The sequence below is a fragment of the Condylura cristata genome, unplaced genomic scaffold (assembly GCF_000260355.1).
Source record: "Condylura cristata isolate star-nosed mole 26May11 unplaced genomic scaffold, ConCri1.0 scaffold00004, whole genome shotgun sequence".
Classification (NCBI taxonomy): Eukaryota; Metazoa; Chordata; class Mammalia; order Eulipotyphla; family Talpidae; genus Condylura; species Condylura cristata.
The window spans coordinates 61136296-61153650 of NW_004567105.1; the positions used below are offsets into that span (position 1 = coordinate 61136296).

Below are 17355 nucleotides of genomic sequence, written 5' to 3' on the forward strand. Positions count from 1 at the left end.
CTCTCGCTACTCCAGCGCCAGTTGCAGCGTAAGAGGCGAGGCGGAAGCAGCCGTGTGACCGCCTACCGGGGAACGAGTGCGGGGAAGAGGTTCCGCCCTTGGCGCCAGTTCCGCCTTTGGATCCGCCAATGACCAGCTGACCCGCGGTGCCGGGCCCGGTCACCATGACAGCCAGGAGCGCTCGGGCTCTCATTGGCTACGTCTGCCGGGGCGCCGCACCCCGGCGTTCCGACGTCGACGGCCGTGCCACGTACTCGGCTGTGGATTGGCCCACACGGAATCCGTCACTCTTCGCCCGGTTAGGCCTGAGTTCCGGGCCAGCTGCCCTCTATCCCGCGTCGCGTCCGGGTTGTGGCGGCCCGGGGTTCGGCTTCAGGGCGGATTCGACGGACAAGGTAGAGCCAGAGTTGGTCAGTCTGGCAGGTGAAGGGGTTGGGGACGGGCTCGCCGGCGTGAGTGTGTGGCAGGGGCCGGCCAGGCGGGCCGCGGACACCCCGGAGGCCGGAACTCGCGCCCCCGCCGCCCGCAGGTGCGATGAAGGCACTGATCTTGGTGGGTGGATACGGGACGCGGCTGCGGCCGCTGACGCTGAGCATCCCGAAGCCACTAGTGGACTTCTGCAATAAGCCCATCTTACTGCACCAAGTGGAGGCGCTGGCCGCGGTAAGGCCCGGGGTCTGGGTCGGGACCGTGGTAGGACCAGGCTGGACAAGGGGCGGCTAGTGCCTGGGGGCTCCGGGACGCTAGTGCCTTCCAGTTCAACCTGCCTGTCGTCCCGCACACTTCTGCCTGGCAGGCAGGTGTAGACCATGTGATCTTGGCGGTGAGCTACATGTCTCAGGTGCTGGAGAAGGAAATGAAGGCGCAGGAGCAGAGGGTGAGGCTCGTATTTGGTACTTGGTCCTTGTCCTCGCCCCGCCCAGCCTCCCACCCAGGTGTGAGGAACCTGATGAGTGTCTTTGCCCTTTCAGCTAGGAATCCGCATCTCCATGTCCCACGAAGAGGAGCCTCTGGGCACAGGTCAGTAGGGGCAGGAGGGTCTCTTGGGGAGGGCTCAGGGTCAGGAAAAGGGCAAGATCCAACCCGGTGGGGCCTGTTGAGTTTGGGTGCAGGGATTCAGAGCCCAGAAAGATGGTGACCTTTTCCCCTCCCCTAGCCGGGCCCCTGGCACTGGCCCGTGACCTGCTCTCTGAGACTGCAGACCCTTTCTTCGTCCTCAACAGTGATGTGATCTGTGATTTCCCCTTCCAAGCCATGGTGCAGTTCCACCGGCACCATGGTCAGGAAGGCTCCATCCTGGTAAGGGACCAATGCTTCCTTCTCCGACACACCCCGCACCTCCATCCCCTGGTCTTGAACCACACCCTCATACAGCGGGTGCAGAGCTGTGCAGCATGTCTTCTTTAAGCATTTGGGGCACAGTCAGTCCCTGAGACTTGGCACAGAATATACATCAAGACTCAGCAACACTGGACTAGGCCTTAGGTTCTCCTGCACTCAGGTGACCAAAGTGGAGGAACCCTCTAAATATGGTGTGGTGGTATGTGAGGCTGACACAGGCCGCATTCACCGGTTCGTGGAGAAGCCACAGGTGTTTGTGTCCAACAAGATCAACGCAGGCATGTACATCCTGAGCCCTGCAGTGCTGCGGCGCATCCAGGTGTGTGGAAACCTGCCGCCGGGTGGGCTGGGTAGGGCAGACTGCCACCCCCGTGACCTTGCTCACCAGCTGACCACTCCCACAGCTGCAACCTACATCCATTGAGAAGGAGATCTTCCCTGTCATGGCCAAGGAGGGTCAGCTATATGCCATGGAGCTGCAGGGTGAGGCAGGAAGGCCGCAGGGTGGGGGTGGTCTGTGGCTGGGCTGAAGCCCCAGATGCATTCCCTCCCTACAGGCTTCTGGATGGACATTGGGCAGCCCAAAGACTTCCTCACTGGCATGTGCCTCTTCCTCCAGTCACTACGACAGAAGCAACCTGAGCAACTATGCTCTGGTCCTGGCATTGTGGGCAACGTGCTGGTGGTAAGGTTCTAGACTAATCCACAATTAATGCCTTCAGTCTTAGGGAACAGATAAACGGTCCACTTGTAATTTCCCCACTCTTCTCAGGACCCGAGCGCCCGCATTGGCCAGAACTGCAGCATTGGCCCCAACGTGAGCCTAGGCCCTGGTGTGGTGGTGGAGGATGGCGTGTGTATCCGGCGGTGCACAGTGCTTCGAGATGCCCACATCCGCTCCCACTCCTGGCTCGAGTCCTGTATTGTGGGCTGGCGTTGCCGTGTGGGCCAGTGGGTAAGCCTGTGGGCTGGGCCAGATGGGGAGAGGGGCAGGGAATGCGCCTGCCTCACTGACAAGGCCTGCCCCTCCCCCCCGAGGTGCGCATGGAGAACGTGACGGTGCTGGGTGAGGACGTCATAGTTAACGACGAGCTCTACCTCAACGGGGCCAGTGTACTGCCCCACAAGTCTATTGGCGAGTCGGTGCCAGAACCTCGCATCATCATGTGAAGAGAGGCCTTGGGGCAGTCTGAGCCCTTTTCCCCACTGGCAAGGGGAGTACTGGCGTGACCCATCAGAACACTCTGGACTCATTGCCATTCATCAGGAGAGGTTGAAGCTGTTGGACACCTGCCCTCCCCTGTGGACAAAATCTGGCAACACCCTTGCATAATCTGGCAGCACCTGACATACCCCACAAAGCCTACTCCTTCAAAAAGGGCCGGGCCGGGGCTGTATGGAATAATAATTTAATGCTCACTGTGGCCCAGACTAAAAGTCAAGCTCAGGCACAATTAGGGCATGGCTGGGCTCCTGCCAATGAGGTTACACAGGCAAGGAGGTTGCACGTGGTAGGGTGGGGGGCTGGAGGGAGAGGGGGCTCATAAATAGGGCCCAGACTGGGTCTGGGTTCAGGGTGGAAGTTCCTGTTGTCAGCTAGGCAGACCTATGTGGCCAAGGAAGTAGCATTTGCGCTGGTTGCCTTCTCCCAGTCCTCTACAGACACTATGGTAGCTTTGCAGAAGAAGCAATCCTTGTTGTTCATCAAATGCTGGTTGATGCAGGCTCTACAAAAGGGGGGAGGGGTAGCAGAGAGATGGCCCGTGTACCCTTGCTGTTCCTGCTAGCCAGTCCCCCACACCCTTGATGTACACTTACTTGCAGGACTTATGGCCACAGGGCTGGAACACGGCAGAAATAGGGTGAGCATAGCAGATGGGGCACAGGTCCTCCTCACTGGTGGGCTGCAGGAAATACAGTGGGAATTGGAGGGCCAGACAAGTGGTATACACACTACGTGGCACACACACTACATGGCACACACCTATGCCCCTGTGTATTTGGTGGTGTGGACCTGTTTGCTGTGGCACCACTTACCAGGGAGGCAGCCGCTGCCTGGGCAGATGCAGAGGTCAGGTGTACCAGCATCTGTTCCACCTGGGCCAGCTCTTCAACACTGATGTAATCTGTGTCTGGGGGGGGGGGGAGCCGGGATAGAAGGGATCAGGCCAACTGTGACTCCAGAACTCTTGGCCTCTTGGGTTACCCCCACCTAGGAATTTGCTCTTGAGAATCCTGCACAAATCCCTCTTCCCTGACCCACCCTCAGCTCACTCACAACTCTGCAGGGAGAAGCGCTTCCGGTCAGGGGCGGGCAGGGCAGTGCCAGGGGCAGGGGGCTCTGGCTGCCCCAGGAGATAGCATATAGAGCGGAGCTGGAAGCAGGGGTCAGCCAGGAGCACTGATGTGGCGCGCTCTGTCCTAGGTGGGAGAGGGTGCAAGAAGGCTCAAGGGTGGGGCCTGTGAGGGAGGAATCTACTGAAGGGGTGGGAGGTGGTGTGACAATTCAGCCCAGTGTGATACTGCCCTTCATCCTCCCCACCTCCCTGATGCCCAGCCCCACCCCCACCAGATCGTTGCTCCCACACATCCTGGTGCTGGTTCTTGGGGGGCCTGCGGGAGCCACCAAAAGACAGTCTACCTGCACCATAATACATTTACCCTTCAAAGAAAACACAAAAAAAAATAGCTTAACGGCACGCTTCCCAGGCCTCCCCTCGCTGCTCGGGGGAGATGTGCTCAGAAAGGCTCCAGTCGACCGCAAGTGGGGACACAGGTCCGACTCAACACTCCCTCCCTCCCGGCTGTAGCAGGCTGGGATGCGGCGGCCCCGCCCTCCAACGGGAGCCTCAGGCCCCGCCCCCGGATGTATTTAGCCGTGGAGTGCTCCAGGGCGCGCTCAGAGCGCTGGGGAAGCCGGAGCTGCCGGCGCGAGTGGAGTGCGGTCCCTGCCTCACAAGTGGGGAGCGGTCAGCTGTGCCGGCTGGAGCCGGAGCCCACATCCCTCCTCCTAGTCACCCAGTGCCACGATTGTGGAACCAGAGCAAAAGTGGGTGAGTCCTGGAGCCGCACCCCACACACAGCGCCCCTGACCCACCCCTGCTGGGGGCAGCCATGGCCTGGCTGGTGCTGTTCAGCCTACTACTGTGCATTCTGCGTGCCGGATTGGGCACCCTGGACTCTGAGGACTTCCTGCACCCCCCACTCCACAACTGCCCTCTCAAATGCATCTGCTCTGCTGATCTTCTGAGCTGCGCAGGCCGTGGGTTGCAGGATGTGCCGGCTGCATTACCACCCACTGCTGCAGACCTCGACCTGAGCCACAACGCGATCCAGCACCTGCACCCTAGTTGGTTGGCTCCACTCTACCGTCTGCGCGCCCTGAACCTGGGCCACAATGAGCTGGATATGCTGGGTCGTGGAGCCTTTGCCAATGGCAGCAACCTCAGGCTGCTAGATCTATCATCCAATGCACTGCGGGTGCTTCGGCGCCATGACCTGGATGGGTTGGGGGCCCTGGAGGTACTACTGCTGTTCAATAACCGCCTGGCGCAGCTGGATGAGCATGCCTTCCACGGCCTGGCTGTGCTCGGCCGCCTCTACCTAGGCTGCAACGAACTGGCATCCTTCTCGTTCAACCACCTGCATGGCCTAGGCACGACTCACTTACGTACCCTGGATCTCTCCTCCAACCGGCTGAGACACCTCCCTGTACCTGAGCTGGCCGCACTGCCGGCCTTTGTCAAGAATGGCCTCTACTTACACAACAACCCACTGACCTGCGACTGCCACCTCTACCACCTGCTGCAGCGCTGGCAGCAGCGGGGACTAAATGCTGTGAGCAGCTTTGCCCGCGAATACACGTGCCTGGCCTTCAAGGTACCAGCATCCCGCGTGCGCTTCTTTGAGCACAGCCGAATCTTCGAGAACTGCTCAGCTTCCTCAGCTCATGTCCTAGAGCAGCCTGAGGAGCAGCTGCATGTGCAGGTGGGTCGGTCTCTGAGGCTGCACTGCAATGCCAGTGCCCCTGCTGTGCGTGTTGCCTGGGTATCTCCGCAGCAGGAGCTGCTGCTGGCACCAGGATCCCGCAACGGCAGCATTGCTGTGCTGGCTGACGGCAGCTTGGCCATCAGCAACGTGCAGCCATGGCACGAGGGGGTCTTTGTGTGTCTGGCCACCGGGCCCCGCCTGCACCACAACCAGACACACGAGTACAACGTGAGCGTGCACTTCCCGCATCCTGAGCCCGAGGCTTTCAACACAGGCTTCACCACGCTGCTGGGCTGCGTCGTGGGCCTGGTGCTGGTGCTGCTCTACCTGTTTGCACCACCTTGCCCGGGCTGCCGCCGCTGCTACCACCGTACCAGCCTCTGCCGCTGCTGGCCCCGAGTGCCCAGCCCACTGCAGGAGCTGAGCGCACCGTCCTCAGTGCTCAGCACGCCACCCGACACGCTCAGTCGCAAGGCCAGTGTTCACAAGCACGTGGTCTTTCTGGAGCCGGGCCGGAGGGGCCTCAATGGTCGCGTGCAGTTGGCTGTAGCTGAGGATTTTGATCTCTACAATCCCATGGGCCTAAGATTCAAGGCTGGCTCTGAGTCTCCTAGTTCCACAGGTTCTGAAGGCCTGGTGCTGACCTAGGCTGCCCAGGGCCCCCACCTGCCTGCCTGCTGCTTGCCCTGCTCCTCGCTGCCACCCAGAGAAAGCTGCCAGATGCTGGTGGCAAGCACTGTGCTTGGTCTGCAGCCTCCTGTGTGGGCCTTGACCTAAACCACAGTGGCCCTACTCACTGGTAGAGGGGCCGGGTACCCAGCCTCTCCTCCAAGCCAGCGTGGGATCCCAAGGCACTCGGCCCACTTTCTGTTCAACCTCCTGGCACCCACGTGTGGTCCTAGAACCAACAGCCTCTGGAGTGCCCCAACCTGGGATCTGACCAGATCCCTCTTCCCTGACCTACCTTCAGCCTATGGCCCTTGAGGGCTGAAAACCAAGGCCCACCTGTGAGGTCCTTTGCATTAGCGTCCCGGCTCCACCCTCAGGTCCAGGCAGCGTGCTGGTGAAGAACTAAAGATAACCTCCTGCCCCTCCCTAGGGCTGGGAGTGGGTAAGAAGAGGGTTCCAAAAGAAGACCTAGTCCCTCCCCCACTGCGGTAAGAGGAAACAAGCCTTCCCTCTGTTGACGACCTTCTGTCCACCAACATCCAACCTAATTCAAGCTTCAGAACTCCAGGAGTGTCTGACGGGCAGACTTGAGGAGGCGGACAGTGGGATAGCTCCTCAGGAGACCCTAGCAGGAGTGGGGCAGGGGTAGGCCTGCCTGGAGCCACAGTCTGGCCCTATTCTCTTGGCCAGGTTTTCCTGAGGGCACATGGACTCACGAGAGAAACTGTAAGGAGCAACCCCATCACCTGCCCCCCAAGCTTTACAGCAGTGAAAAGCCTGCGGAGCCTGGCCAAGATGGAGGGGCTGAGCCAGAATTCCCTGCCTCCGGCGGAGAGAGCCTCTCAAGGACTGGCTGCCGGAGTCAGTCTAATGGCTGCGGCAGTGCCCCGGCTTCAGACGCATCTCATCACTTCCACTGTCGGGAGGCAGGGAAGGGGGGTCTGGGAGCCTGTCCCGTGTTGGGGTTGAGATGGAGGCCCGCTCCAGTGTCCTGGACCCAGTTGTCATGGAGTTTCTTAATAAAGGTCACACATGTGCATGGCAGAGCCTTCGCGAATGCAGGTGAAGGAGTGTGTGTGTTCAGCTCTTGTCGGCAGCAGTGCTGCCCTGGCCATCACAGGATGGTGACCCCCTCCCCCACGCCAAGTCTGGGTTTCCCTTTCCTGGCTTGTACAGCCACAAGTCAGTGGACCTGACCCCACACCCAGCAGCCAGGCACCCTGGTATGCTGATGTCCTGACTCTCCTACTCAAGAGTGGCCACTGCCTGTTGGAACAGTTCACACTTGACTGCCTCTCGTGTCAAACCCAATACTGAGGTCCACTCGGACCCCGAGCTACCGGGAGGCCCTGCCAAGGTCCCTCCTGTCACTGTGCCCACAACCCCGGATACTCACCCTGAAGCTGGGCCGTGCACAAGGAGCTGCACCAGGATGCCTGTCACTGCCACCAGAATGGGGTAGTGGTCCACACTCTCCAGGCCTAAGGGGAAGGACAGGAAGGAGATGAGCGCCCCACACTCCCACTGTAGGGGCCCCGGCAGTGGAGCCCTCAGCCTTCCCACTGTCCACCCCACAGAAGGCTGTGGGTGCTGAGCCTGAGTGTGCTGGGTGCAGGGCATCTAGGTCCTCACCGGGCAGCCGCAGGGTGACCACGCGGTCAAACAGGTTCCTCTCAGCCGTCACTCGGTTCAGCACCTGGTTCAGCAGCTGTGAGGGCAGGAGTCCATTGGCAGACGGGTGGACTCACCACTGGGATGTCCCCAGGGTGCCACCCTCCTTGCCCCAATGGACACACCTGTGCAAGACGTCGCAGCAGCATCTCAGAAGTAGGCTGTGTCCAGTCGAGGAATATCTCTGGCACCAGTGTGATGGTCATCTCCAAGACACGCAGCAGGCTGACCGAGAGGTCAAAGCAAGTGGCACATACCTTAAGCTGCCGACTGTCCACAAAGTTCCGCTCCAGGCGTTCTGCTGCCTGCTGGATCTGGGCGACCAACGGGGGACGGGCAGTGGTCAGTGGCCTGGTCACGCCAAGGACCACACCTTGCCACCTGCAACCCCTGGCCTACAGGGTTCCCCATGACCCACCTCCTGGATCATGCCGATAAACTCGGAGAAGGCCCAGTTGAGCTGGTTGAGGACGCTGTTGAGGAAGCTGGGGGCCACGTCAGGACCCTGCCGTAGCAGGTCCGCCATGTGCTGCTGCAGCAGGGTGGATGGGCAAGGCTCTGCGGGGCGAGGAAGGTGGCATCGTGGGGGACTCCAGGGCATGGCCCCGGCCTGTCTGCCTGCACCGCGCCCACTGCTATAAGGATACAAAGATGGCGCCCTGGGAATGCTCAGGTCACGAAGGCAGAGGACAGCATGCAGTGCTGCTGGGGGTTCCACCTAAATCCTTCCTTCTGGCCCCTCCCTCCACTGGGTGAGCCACAGCTTACAGTTGTTTCCAGCCCCACACACCCCCCCCCCACCGAGAGCAGCCCCCCACAACTGCCTGGCCCCTGGAGCAAGGTGCCGCCACATGCCCTTCAGGCAAGGCTAGACCTAGACCCCGCCTCTTTGTGTCAAGGCCGGTTTCCCCAGAACCTAGTCTGAGCCTGCTGTCCTCCAGCGCCCTTGGTCTGGCCTTGGCATACGGCCGGGGTGGTGGGCGCCAAGTCTGGGCCGACAGGCAGCAGTAACCAGAGCCCTCAGCAGGGATGGGCATCACTCCCGCCCCCCAGCAAATCAATAGTTCTGCAGCAGCAGGACCATATCTGGGCTGGCCGCGGCTCTCCACTTGCAGCTCAGTTTCACCCTGGAGACAGGACCCAGGCAACTGGCAAGGACTTGCTACGTGACTGCACAAGGCACTAGACCTCGGGGGACACCTTCCAGCCTAACACTGCCCTTGTGGGCAGAAGCATACACTGGGGCCACCGGAGGGGCGATGCAGCATGTGTCAGGGAGTCTCCCATCCTGGGGTGAGTTTAGGTGAAGGGCTTTAGGTCCCCAGGGCTTGGCTGGACCACGGCCCAGGGGAGAGTGCTGCCTTTGCTTTCCTTTCCTCCAGGAAGTGCTATCAATACCTCTGGGGCTATGTGTACCCTTCTGACTCAGGTATCCAAGGTGTGGCACCAGCAGATGAATGTGTTAGAGGCCAGGGAGTTGGCTCAGAGGACAAAGGTCCTCGACCTGCATCGGCTGCCAGCAGGAAATAAGCTGCTGTGACTGCCACGGTGACTCCTACACTGTGTTCAGGCCCCACATGCACACACAGGACTAAGAAGCAAAGAGTAGTCCCAGAGCATCCTAGGGGCAGGAGCGAGGAAGCAGAGAACTAGACACTCCAAGGGACAGACTGGGAATCTGGGGCCCACCATGAGCCCAGGAGAAGGGCTGGAAGGGCTTTTCTCTGCGAGAACCACAAAGCAGTGGGCAAGGGCCACCAGCCGTGCCACCTCATACTTACTTTGGAGGCTGGGCAAGTTGGCGTCCTCAGGTTTGGTTTTCAGCAAGTGTGGCAGCCGTGTATAGCGGTACCCGAACCCACAGCCCTGGGGGTGGGGTCAGTGGGAGGTTAGCGGGCAGGCAGTCCTTCCCTCCAGTCGCCTCCTCTCCAGCCAGGCTTACCCTCCAGAGTCGCACGAGGATCCAGTTGGTCTGGGCCCAGGGCCGTTGCTCATAGGGAGCCAGGAGGCTCCTTACCATGGCGATGCGCCTGCGAGGGCAAGGGGCAGTGGGCAGGGGCACGGCTGGGCATGGGACTGTCAGGCAGCTCAGGGTGCACACCTCCCACCAGAACCCACTCACTGCTCCTCAGGGATCCGCTCCACAGCCCGCAGGGAGTGTGGGTAGCACACGTAGCTGGCCAGGGCCTGCATCAGTGAGTCACGGATGTCTGCCGGGACAAACCAGACTGTTTCAGCAGGTGCCAGACATGTGCTTTGGCCCCCAGGCCTCAGGGCCACCTGGTCAGCACCCTGCACAGATGCCACCCATCTCCATCCCCCAAGTCTCTGAGGGGCACCTCACCAGTGCCCACGATCCGCGTGTCAGCGAAGTGTTTGGCAAGGATGGCGGCCAGGCGAGTCAGGGTCTCCTCATAGCCTGCAGAGTGAGGTAACAGCAGCTGCTGCCTGTGCTGGACTCCAAAGGCAAGTGTATCCCTCTGGATAGGTGGGCATGAGCAGTGGGGCCCAGTGCTGGCTCCAAGGGCCAGTTTGGGCCCAAGTCAGCATCTGGGGACTGGGTGGGGCATTCCCTGAGAGCTGATGAGAGGCTAAGGTACAGACTCTCTGAGGTGAAGGCAAGTCCTGGAAGAGTCCTGACTAGACTCAAAACCATCCTGACATACACACTGACGCACCCACAGGTATGATGTCATCTCTGAGGACAATAGTCTGTAACTAGCCTGGGGCAGGGCAGGGGTGGGCAAGGGGCCTAAAACTTGACCCAGACAAACTGCCAAGCCAACCTAGAATCAGGGGTCTGCGAGAGGCCCAGGCTATGTAGCCCCTGGCAGGACCCCACCCTTGCTGTAACCTCCACAGACAAACCACTCTGCCCCTGCAGAGGCTGCCACGCTCCGTGGCCAGTGCCATGGTGTGACAGGGTCAGAGCTAGGGGCTCCTGGACCACAGTGGCACTGAGGGAGAAGGAGAAGCCATTTTGCACCGTTTTGTGTGTTTCCCTCTGGGCACCAGGGAGATAGATGCTGTTGGTTCTGTGGCTGCCAGTGGCAGGCAGGGCCTCTGTCACGTGGGTTCCCACAAATGCTCGCTTGGAGCTGCATGTGTGCTGCGAGGGCAAGCCCCAGAGGTCCCAGCCTGAAAGACCTCCTCACCTGGGAGCTCCTCCATGCTGTGCACAGGACCAAAGTAATTCTTGAGAGCACTGTAGCTATTGATGGCCACGCTCAGGTAGAACTCGGGCATGAAGGCGAAGAGGGACCCAGTACGGTCTCCGTGCTCGATGGTTCGCAGGCAGACACGCAGCAGCCAGTAGATGTCTAGCATCTTCTCCTGCGGGAGGCACACAGGGTGCTGCTGGGCTGTTCACAGAAAGGGTCACGGGGCATGGCTTGGTCTGGGGATCAGGAGAAACCTCTCCAGAAACATGGCATGAGAACTGGAGTCCAGACAGTGGTGAGGAGAGGTGGCAAGTACTCTGCAGGAAAGGAGGCCATACCCATCCTGGACAGGGCAGCACTACAACTCAGACCAGAACCCTGGTTTACATGTTTTAAAGGAACAGAAGGTTTTAAGCCAGAGGGTGCCAGGTGACCAGAAGTCTGTTGGAACTCTGCCTAATGCAGTGGTGGTGGTGGGGGGGTGGCAGCAAGTGCGGGCAGAAAAGTGAGGGAGCTATAGCCTTGCCCAGGCCCAAGATGGCAGACAAAGAGACTGGATAGCCAGGAATGGAGATGCACTAATGGGCTGTGGGTGCAAGGAAATGGTTACCCACATTTTGGGGGGTGAAAAAAGTGGTGGTCATTAGTGCTGGAGAAGCAGGCCTGATGTAAGGATGAAGGGAATGTGGCTTAGGACATATGAAGCATGAGAGTTGCCCCAACAGAGGTGGTGTTGGGCAGAGCCGAGGAACCTACAAAATTTGGAGCTTAAAGGAAAAGGTGGCGAGAAGGCAGGGCACAGTGCAACAGCTGGCAGAATAGGGGCCATGAAAAGCTCCCCCTCCCCCAAGAAGTGGCCAAAGGCCCTGTTCCCCATAGACTGGTTCTGTTGGCATCACACAAAGGGGCCTGTGAGGGATCACCAACTGGAATGCGGCCCCAGCCCACGTCCACAGCACTCACATCTCCCGAGTGGAGCTGAAGCATGTGGACTTTCACCAGCTCTCTGCTGGATCAGAGACCTGCGAGCCTAAGAAGGTGCAAGCAAGATGGCGGAGGGGTGAGCCTGCGTGTGGGAGCACAGAGTGGGAGCCCAGAGGGCCACAGGGCAGTCAGCTGAAAGCCTGGGAGCCTGCTGCCACGGAAGGCCGGAGAAGACCGAGTGGTGGAGATCGCAGTGACACAGATGCTGCTGGAATGGGCATAGAGAGGTGTCGGTACAGGGGGCAAGGGGCACAAAAGAGACCTTGCAAGACTGCTTCGGAGAAGCGGAGGATTGTGTCCTGGGCCAGGAGTGAAGGGAAGGGGAGGGCGCTGTGGAAGGAGAGAAGAAGGAAGGAGAGAGTGGGAGCTGTGGGCAGTGTGTCATGGGCTTTCCCCTTTACTAACGGGGAAAGTGACTGAGGAGGCTGGGCTGTGAGGACGCAGGGAGCAGGGAAAGAAGACAGTTCGACCTAACAAGGGTCGCACTGTGAAGAACCCAGCGCTGACGTCATACTCAGCGCTGAAAGAGTGGAAGCTCTTTCCCTAAGATCAGGAACAAGGATGTCCGCTTTTGCCAGCTGGATTCAACACAATACTGGAAGTCCTGGCCAGAGCAATCGGGCAAGAAAAAGAAGTAAAAGGCCACCAAACTGGAAAGGAGGGAGTGAAATTACCTATGTTTGTAAATGACATGCTCTTAGCTGTAGAAAACCCAACTGATTTTTACACGACAAACCTGCTAGAACTACTAAATGATTTCAGGAAATTTGTAGAATACAAAAATGGACACACAAAAAAATTGTGTTTCCAAAGAGTAGCAATGAACATAAATGGAAGCTATTTCATGTTCATGGACTGGAAGTTAATACAGTTAAGATGGCAGTAATACCCAAAGCACTGAATTGTTAATACAACCCCTATAAAATTTCAATGACTTTTTTTTCTTTCAGAAGCAGAGAAATTCATCCCAAAATTCATGTGGAACTCCAAGGGGCCTCAGGTAGCCAAAAACAATCTTGAACTAGAACAAAAGTGAAGACCTCACACTTCTGACTTCAAAACTTCTGTAACACTAAAATAATCAAAATGGTATGCAGTGGTACAAAGACAGAGAGCAACAGCATAGAGCAGTTTCTTCAAAAAATTAAAAACAGAACTATTGTATGACCCAGTAATTCTGTTCCTGGGAGTTGCCAAAAGAATCAAAAACAAAAACAGGCGGGAAGAGCACAAGAAACTATGGCGATGGCACATGGGGGCACTGGTGGTGGGAACTTCATGGGGACCAGAAAAGCACACATTATACAAAAATAAAAAATGATGTTAAAAAATATGTATAATAGGGCCCTCCCTGGTGTGCAACTGGTTAAAGCACAGCACCAGGAAGCTATCACCGCCACTGCACCACGAATTCGATCCCGGATCCCCGCTCAGGGAGCTGACCCACATGGCACAGCACTCCCCTCAGTAGTGTATTTCACTCAATCTGCCTGTTCTGCTCCCCACTCTGTCCCGAATCCTCTCAGTCCCCATACCTCTGGCCTGTACTCCAGTTCTATATGCAGAAAAAAATAAATCTTTAAAAAATACATATACAGGGCCCTCGCTATATATACATATATAGGGCCCTGGTGGCGCAGCGGGTTAAAGCGCAGCACTAAGAAGCTTAAGCTACTTCCGCATGAGTTCGATTCCCGCCTGCCCCAGAGGTGACCCACCCACTACTCCCCTCAGCAGTGTTCTTCATCAGTCAGCCTGTTCTGCTCCCCACTGTCTCTGGTGAGTCCTCTTACTGCCCCTGCACTTCTGGCCTGCACCCCAGTTCTATAATGCATAAATAAATCTTAAAAAAAATACATATATATAACATAAAAAATAAAAAACTGAAAACAGACTCTTAAAGAGATACCTGCACACCACATTCATAGCGGACTGACAAGAAAAGGTGGAAGCAGCCGAATACCCATAAACAAAGCGGTTTACACATACAATGGAGCATTATATAGCCTTTAAAAGGAATGAAATCCTAACATTGGGGCTATAACATGGATAAGCTTTGAGTACACTATACAAAGTGAAGTAAGTCAGTGACCAAAAGAGCCTAATACTGTGATTCCCGCCCCCCCCCCTTTTTTTTTTTTGGTGCGTAGAAGAACTGGGGAGGGCCAGACTAGAAGGCCAGAGGTGAGAGAATTCACGGGAGACAGAGTGGGAAGCAGAACAGGCGGATCTGCTGAAGCACACTGCTGAGGGTGACCGGAGACTACGGTGAAGGGGACGAGGAGTTGTCTCATGGCTGTAAACTCAAGGCTGAGAAGGTGAAAAGGACTCTGAAGATGACCTCACAATGCGCACATACTCAATACCATACTCAATTCTACTGAACTGCACCTTAAAAATGTCGATAGTGGGGCCTCCCTGGTTTCTAGGGGTTGGGTCTCAGTGCTGTCACCACTATGGCCTGAGTTCGATCCCCGGCCAGGGAGCTGACCCACAAGGCGCGCAGACCTGTCCTAATCCTCCCATGCTCCCCTCAGCTGTAGATCTGCCTGTTCTGCACTGTCTCTGGTGAGTCCTCTCAAACCCCTCACCTCTGGCCTGTACACCCCACTTCTTGGGTGCAAAAACGTTTTTTAAAATGTTGATAGTAGGTTTATATGTTGTGTGTATTTTACCACATCTTAATGGTTATGATGGTAAACTTTACATGATGTATGTTTTAACGCAACTTAAAAAGAAGGAGGTATACAGGTGGGGACGAAGTTTCTAAGAAGATGGATGGTTTGGGAAGGTTGGGAAGGTTGCCTAAGCAGGTGGGCAGCAGGAATCTCAGTGGTGAGAGGAAAGACGTCTTGCCTGATTGCCTGAGGCTGCAGCGACAGTCTGAAGAGGGGACCAGAAAGGAGGCGGCAAAGGCACAGGCCATTCGGATGGGGGAGGAGACACAGCAAATTGAGATGGGGACCACGAAGGCCTTGATCACTGCCATGGGGAGGGGCTGGATGCCTGGTATGGATGAGTGGGCAGTCTGAGGGGTGCTAGGGCAGGTAGGGAGGGGGCACAGTGTGGAGGGATGGGGCCTCGGTCACAGCGTGAGCAGAGTGGGGTGCACTATCTTCCACTATCTGTTGAGGCTGACAGCTCTGGAAGCACAGTGGCCTCTTTCTGGGTCACCACCAAGGAGCCCAGTGTCGGCGCAGCAGCCTCCAGGCTCTGGATGCCACTCACATTCCTGAGAGTGAGCGGGGAACTACTCGGTGGGCAGAGAGAGCAGAAACAAGACCAAGAGTGAGACTCAGGAGAGGCCGGAGCCCCTGCTGACTGGGAGAAAGGGAGTGAAGCGCCCGAGAGGAGGAGCAGGAGGGTGGGAACTGCTCCTCGGAGGGAGCGCTGCCTGCTGACACGGCCAAAACTGGCATCGACTCAAACCCACGGGCCCTAGAAACACCGGGGTGGTGACAGGAGGTGGAGGGAGAAAGGGGAGTGGAGGGTGGGAGGGCGCATGTGTGTGCCAGAGGCCGGGGAACATCCTGGACCCCTCGATGAGGCAGGGGCAGGCAGTCCTAGCCAAGGTCACACCTGCTCACCTGGGAGTAGACCGTGGCATGGACCCAGGCAAGACGGCGACTCAGGTGGTCTAGCTTTTCTGAGAAAACCTTCTGGCTCTTGGTCAACTCCGCAAGAATGTCCTTCCTCTGCCACCCAGGGTGAAGAGAGAACCATCAAGGCACGGCTCATGCCAGGCCCACCCTGCCTCGTCCAGGCAGCCTGAAAGGATCGCAGTACAGCCTGGGGCAGGCAGGCTCCTGTAGGTGAGCCTGGGCAAGCCTCTGAATGGGGCCTTGGCTGCCCCTGAGGCCTGGGGACAGGCAGAGGAGCGGCTGCCATGGGAGCCCAGTCTGAGCATGCCTGGCCCACTCTCCAGGCTGGGACAGCCATGGCAGAGGGGCTCCAGGGAGGGGGAGAGCCAGGCCCTGCTTCCTGTTGACTCTGCAAGTGGCCAAGGAAGCACTCAGGGCGGAATCCATAATTGATGAGGAAAGTGAATGCGTCAGCACTTAGTGGGCCAGGGGCGGGGGCACCTTGGCGCAGGCCCCGGCTGGGTGATGCGGCTGGGCTACACCAGGGACGAGAACAGCTGGGCACACCCAGAAGCAGGGGCGGGCAGGCCACATGTCCTCGCGGCCTTCCCCAGGGACCCCAGTGAGCGCCTGCCCCTCTGCAACACTTCTCCCGCCCAGCAGCCCGCCCGCCCGTCCCGGTCTTACCCGCTTGGGGCACCGGCGGAGCTTGTCCTCGGTGTCCCTCAGCGCTATCGCATACTCGTTAACGTCATCAGACACACCCACCATCTAGAGCAATGGGAACATGTCCAGGGTGACCCTCGGGCACCTGACCAGATCTCTCCAGTCCCGGCCTGGACCCCAACCCAGGCAAGCTCTTCGCCTCAGGCCCAGGACACCCTCTCCCACAAAGCCCTGCCAGGTCAGCCCTGAGCAACATCGGCAAAAACGAGTCTACTGTGGCGGCTGCCCAGGGCCCCTCATGCGGACGGGCCTGCTGGGCTCACGCGAGGGCACACACGCTCCCATCCACGCGCCACGGACGCGACCCTGCAGCAGACCTTGCCCAGCTGCTGGTGAACGCTGAGGTTGTACATCATCACGGCACCGTCCAGAACCTCCAGCAGGGAGTTCTCGGTGAGCGGCTGCTCAGGCTCCTCCGGGGGCCGCCCCAGCAACAGGCCCTCGTTCCAGTGGCTGCCCTCAACTGGGGGGTGAGGGGGAGGCAGGGTCAGGGCCCACTCCAGTTCTCTCCAAAGCCTGTGGAGCCAGGATGGGCTTCGTGACAGCAGGAGGAACCCCTCTTCCCATCGGGGCCCCAGAAGGGACCTGCAGGGAGAGCCTGGGGGAGGTGGCGGGCAAGGCCCTGCAGCTCCAGGACCTATTTCTGTACCATCGATTTCCTGCCCTCGAGAGTGCACTTCCCACGCCCTTGAGATACTGCCAGGCCACAGGACTGAGGGACACATCCTGGCTTTGCCCAGGGTGGGGAGTTGGACGTGACGGAAGGATCCTTCAATGCCAAGTCTGGCCCTGCCTGGCACCTACTGTCCTCACGGGTCCTCTGCTCTGCGCTCAGTGTGCGGACCTTCACTTTCTCCGAGGTGCTCAGAGGCCGCCGTGGGGTCATCAGGCTCACAGCTGCTGTGCTGAGGAAGCGGTTGGCTCGGCCCAGGGTTGGAGAACTGAGCCAGCCGGGCCGGGGAAGGGGCAGCGCGCCCCCCATGGCCAGGGCCTGCAAGGGGCGCTGTGGTGGAGAGAGGAGGCCAGGCGCCACTCAGCTTCCCAGGACCAGGGCCCACGTGGGGCTCCCTTGATTCATGGGGCTGGGGGTAGGAAGGGAAGGTTCATGCTTCCACCTCCAGCAAGGGAACCTGCCTGGCGAGGAGCCCCTTGCCTGCATGGAGGTCCTGTGTGACACCCCTGCCCTTATGATAGAGGAAGAGCCCAGTGGGGAGCCCCCTGCCTGCCCCTAC

General features: G+C 58.6%; 3 protein-coding genes across 5 annotated transcripts in view; 2 read left to right on the forward strand and 1 right to left on the reverse strand.

The window, feature by feature from the left end:
- Positions 1 to 2765, forward strand: GMPPB (GDP-mannose pyrophosphorylase B). The gene is made up of 9 exons (XM_004676157.2): positions 1 to 663; positions 797 to 877; positions 972 to 1020; positions 1157 to 1299; positions 1502 to 1660; positions 1746 to 1824; positions 1899 to 2026; positions 2114 to 2296; positions 2380 to 2765. Exons 1-9 carry the CDS (start codon positions 535 to 537, stop codon positions 2509 to 2511), a joined length of 1083 nt encoding a protein of 360 aa, XP_004676214.1. The 5' UTR covers positions 1 to 534; the 3' UTR covers positions 2512 to 2765.
- RNF123 (ring finger protein 123) overlaps positions 2735 to 17355 on the reverse strand; it is a 26719-nt gene continuing 12098 nt past the window's right edge. For 2 of the 3 annotated variants that reach the window (XM_012735243.1, XM_004676156.2), the window contains exons 23-39: positions 16928 to 17126; positions 16441 to 16586; positions 16085 to 16168; positions 15404 to 15511; positions 10827 to 11004; positions 10016 to 10090; positions 9794 to 9881; positions 9614 to 9701; positions 9453 to 9537; positions 8090 to 8229; positions 7797 to 7985; positions 7633 to 7708; positions 7397 to 7481; positions 3620 to 3762; positions 3379 to 3473; positions 3160 to 3245; positions 2735 to 3068 (exon numbers count right to left, since the gene is read on the reverse strand). In XM_012735243.1, coding sequence (XP_012590697.1) covers positions 2948 to 3068; positions 3160 to 3245; positions 3379 to 3473; positions 3620 to 3762; positions 7397 to 7481; positions 7633 to 7708; positions 7797 to 7985; positions 8090 to 8229; positions 9453 to 9537; positions 9614 to 9701; positions 9794 to 9881; positions 10016 to 10090; positions 10827 to 11004; positions 15404 to 15511; positions 16085 to 16168; positions 16441 to 16586; positions 16928 to 17126 — 1986 coding nt within the window. In that variant the 3' untranslated portion in view covers positions 2735 to 2947. The remainder of the gene's footprint in view (positions 3069 to 3159; positions 3246 to 3378; positions 3474 to 3619; positions 3763 to 7396; positions 7482 to 7632; positions 7709 to 7796; positions 7986 to 8089; positions 8230 to 9452; positions 9538 to 9613; positions 9702 to 9793; positions 9882 to 10015; positions 10091 to 10826; positions 11005 to 15403; positions 15512 to 16084; positions 16169 to 16440; positions 16587 to 16927; positions 17127 to 17355) is intronic. The other variant, XM_012735244.1, reaches the window with a different exon arrangement.
- AMIGO3 (adhesion molecule with Ig-like domain 3) lies at positions 3769 to 7369 on the forward strand. The gene has a single exon (XM_012735247.1). The coding sequence runs from the start codon at positions 4456 to 4458 to the stop codon at positions 5977 to 5979; it is 1524 nt and encodes a 507-aa protein (XP_012590701.1). The 5' UTR covers positions 3769 to 4455; the 3' UTR covers positions 5980 to 7369.

Coding starts and splice junctions, on each gene's coding strand:
- GMPPB (XM_004676157.2), top strand. CDS start 535: ATGAAGGCACTGATCTTGGTGGGTGGATACGGGACGCGGCTGCGGCCG. Junction 2,027..2,113: donor TTGTGGGCAACGTGCTGGTG/GTAAGGTTCTAG, acceptor CACTCTTCTCAG/GACCCGAGCGCCCGCATTGG. Junction 2,297..2,379: donor GTTGCCGTGTGGGCCAGTGG/GTAAGCCTGTGG, acceptor CTCCCCCCCGAG/GTGCGCATGGAGAACGTGAC.
- AMIGO3 (XM_012735247.1), top strand. CDS start 4,456: ATGGCCTGGCTGGTGCTGTTCAGCCTACTACTGTGCATTCTGCGTGCC.